Source organism: Antrostomus carolinensis, unplaced genomic scaffold (assembly GCF_000700745.2).
Source record: "Antrostomus carolinensis isolate BGI_N321 unplaced genomic scaffold, ASM70074v2 scaffold35979, whole genome shotgun sequence".
NCBI lineage: Eukaryota > Metazoa > Chordata > Aves > Caprimulgiformes > Caprimulgidae > Antrostomus > Antrostomus carolinensis.
The window spans coordinates 12,425-15,641 of NW_010339854.1; the positions used below are offsets into that span (position 1 = coordinate 12,425).

General features: G+C 60.0%; 1 protein-coding gene across 1 annotated transcript in view; it reads right to left on the reverse strand.

Moving 5' to 3' along the window:
- Window positions 1-3,113, reverse strand: part of NMRAL1 (NmrA like redox sensor 1) — a 4,248-nt gene extending 1,135 nt beyond the window's left edge. The window contains exons 1-3 of the mRNA XM_010175998.2: window positions 2,823-3,113; window positions 1,705-1,954; window positions 681-871 (exon numbers count right to left, since the gene is read on the reverse strand). Coding sequence (XP_010174300.2) covers window positions 681-871; window positions 1,705-1,954; window positions 2,823-3,113 — 732 coding nt within the window. The remainder of the gene's footprint in view (window positions 1-680; window positions 872-1,704; window positions 1,955-2,822) is intronic.
- Window positions 3,114-3,217: the final 104 nt, after the last annotated feature.

Here is a 3,217-nt window from a genome sequence, read left to right on the forward strand (position 1 = left end):
AGTATAAAGAAGTGACAAGGGGTGAGGCCAGGAGCCCTGTGAGGGTGAGGCAGCAAGGCCCTCGGGGAAGACCTGCTGCAGGGAGGGACAGGCAGCAGAGGTGCCCGGCCCCATCAGCAAATGCCCAGCCCCTGGCTGTTGTGGAGACCTCTCCCTTCAGTCACCCCTCAGAGCCAGGCACAGACCTGCCCGGGCGCACCCACACGCTCCACGAGCACGAGTGGTCTCCGTGACAATCCTGACAGGGCTATTTCTGTGCCACCGTGTGCTCCAGCCCCACGCAGGGGCAGCGGGACCCATCCTGGACACCAGCACCAGGTTGTGCCAAGTCTGTAGATGGAGCTCCAAGGGCCCTCCACCCCGGCAGGTCCTTGCCTCGCTGCTGGGGCAGCACAGCACTGGTTTTGCTGCTGCTGTCTGTGCTCAGGGCCTGTACAGGGCCCCCCACTATTCCAGACCGACTGGGAAGGCTGGGTGAGCTGTTCCCCTGCTGCTGCTGCCAAGCAGGGCTGCCCACCCGCAGCAGCCTGGCCTGGGCAGGGATCTGCAGAGCACCCAGCTGTTGGGAAGGCACAAGGATCACCCACCCACACTGCCCCACTCAAGGTGGGCTGCAGGGCCCTGAGCAGCTTCCCCCACCTCAAGAGCATCACGTACCCCAAGGGACGCTGCCTACCTACCTTGCTGGCTTCCACGGTCTTGCCCGTCTGCTGGGAGAGGACGGCAGCGTACTCCGCCTCGGTGAGCTTGCCAGTGCTCAGCCCGATCACTTGGCCTGTGTACTCCTCCGGGGACTTCAGCAGGCACAGCACAACAGGTCCCATGTCCTCCACCGCCATCCCATCCATGGGGGTGTCCCCCATGGGCAGTGCTGTACGGGAGAGATGGATCCCAGTCAGAGCACAGCCCTGCCTGAGGGAGCCCGGCTCCAAGGAGGGACAGACGGAGTTTTCAGCACCCAGTCTCTGAACATGAGGTGAGGAAGAGCCCAGAGCTCCCATCAGCATGGTGAGCCATGAGAGCACCTGCAGGGCTGAGCTAAGAGACTCTGAATGGCCAGAGCAGCACCGTGACTCACCTGGATCTGCAGCTCCACATCTGACCTCCAGCGTCCCAACTGCAGGGAGCTGGAGGATCCAGAGACACTCTGGGATCTGCAGAGCAGCTCTGAGCACCAGAAACAGAATCTCACTTATTTCAGTGTCCATAAATATCTGAAATGTGGGGGCCAAATGGATGGGGCCAGGCTTTGCTCAGTGGTGCCCAGTGACAGGACAAGGGGCAATGGGCACAAATTGGGACACTGGAAGTTCCACACAAACTTAAGGAAAAATTTCTTCACTGTGAGGGTGCCAGAGCCCTGGGACAGGCTGCCCAGAGAGGGTGTGGAGTCTCCTTCTCTGGAGATGTTCAAACCCACCTGGACACTTTCCTGTGCAACCTGCTGTAGGGAACCTGCTTTGGCAGGGGGGTTGGACTGGATGATCTCCTGAGGTCCCTTCCAACCCCACGAGTCTGTGATTCTTGCAGGCCACCAAACAGCTCTGAAGGACCATAATACAACTGCAACTCACTGGTCAAGCTGGCACAGGCTTCTTTACCCCAGGAGTCTGCAGCCCTGGTGGTTCCCCCACCCCTCAGTGAGCCTCTGCACAGATGAGAACTACAGGAGAGTGACCTGGAGAGCAAGAGGTCCCGTCTTACCCAGGACAAAGGCATCTCTGTGTGGGACCTTCTGTGGCTTGAAGATGGAGAGGAAGTTCTCGAAGTAGAACGGCAGTCGGATGGTCGTGGTGGGAACACCGATTTTCTGGAAGTACTCCTGCACCACACCTTTGCCATCGAAGTGGAGCACCTCCAGCCGGCCCCCCGTCAGCTGCTTCACGTTCTCCAGGCCGCTGTACACGACGTGGCGCAGCCCGAGGCGCTTCGACAGGTCAGCAAGCCGCTTTCCCTGGGGGAGGGGTGAAGCTGGCCGTGAAGAGAGGAATGGGACATGCAGGGGCTCTCATTATCCCCATCCCCCCCACCTTTCCCCTTTGTTGCACTGGGCAGGATCCAACACACACCAGCTGAGCAAACTCCTCAGCATCTGGCACCCCGAGCCCTCAGCTGGAACCAGGGCTGAGCAGAGCCAGCGAGCCCTCCGAGTTGCCCAGGTAGAGCTGAGTCCTCTCTTACACCATCCTACCTTAGAAAGGCCACGCACACCCTCCAGCTTTGGTGCTAGCTCCTCCACCAAGCACACAAACACCACCCTGAAGAACTGCCAGGGCCAACATCCCTGCCCTAACATATCTCATCCTTTGTTTGCTGCCATGCAGGCAGGGCAATCCTGCCACCTTGCAAAACCTGTCCTGGGGTGAACACCGCCCTTGGGGCAGGACCCAGCACTCCTGATACCACAGCACATTCTGGCCCCAAAGCTGCGAGTGCAGAGAACTACAGGACTGCAGGCAGCCACTGTCCTGGCTCAGCCCTGCAAAAGCTCTGCAGAGCTGAGTCTTGCTGCTACTCTGATCCCAGGTGCTGCTCTCCACCACGAGTCCTGTGGCATTTAACAGCTCCCTGAAGGCACCGGATCCTGGAGCCACACGACTGCAAGGGAACAGGGAACAAGTTCTGGCTTTGCAAAAACTGGGACCTGGTTTGTTTGTGAGGCCTCGAGACCTCTCTGGACTGGCCTCTGGAACCATCAGGACTGGCAAGGCTGTGCTAGGAGCTGTCCCATGACCCCCACCCCGATGCCACACAGTTGTCACCTCCGTCCCCCCATCCCAGGCCAATCCACGTGCGGTCCCAGTTAAAGCAAACTCCGGTACCTGCGCGATTTCTTTCTCTTTGCTGTTGTGCTCCCAGAAGTTGGTTACAATAAAGGCTCCGTAAGCACCGGCCAAGGCCAGCTCCAGCGATCGCTCATCGTCCTGATCCGCCCTCACAACCTCCGCTCCCCTCTGCTTCAGCTCCTCGGCCTCCTTCTTCATGGGGCTCCGTGTCACTGCACGGACCTTGAAGGTCCCATCTTCTAGCAGAGCCCGGGCCACGCAGCCTCCCTGGGCCCCTGTGGGTGCAGAGCTGGTCAGAGCCCCAGCTTCCCGTAGGGCCCTGCTCATGGAGGGAACTGGGACCAACTGGGACCAACTGGGACTGTGAGACGGAGCTGCCTGACCCCACGTTCTCCCTGTGGCACAGGGACCACGTTCCTCCAACCCATCCT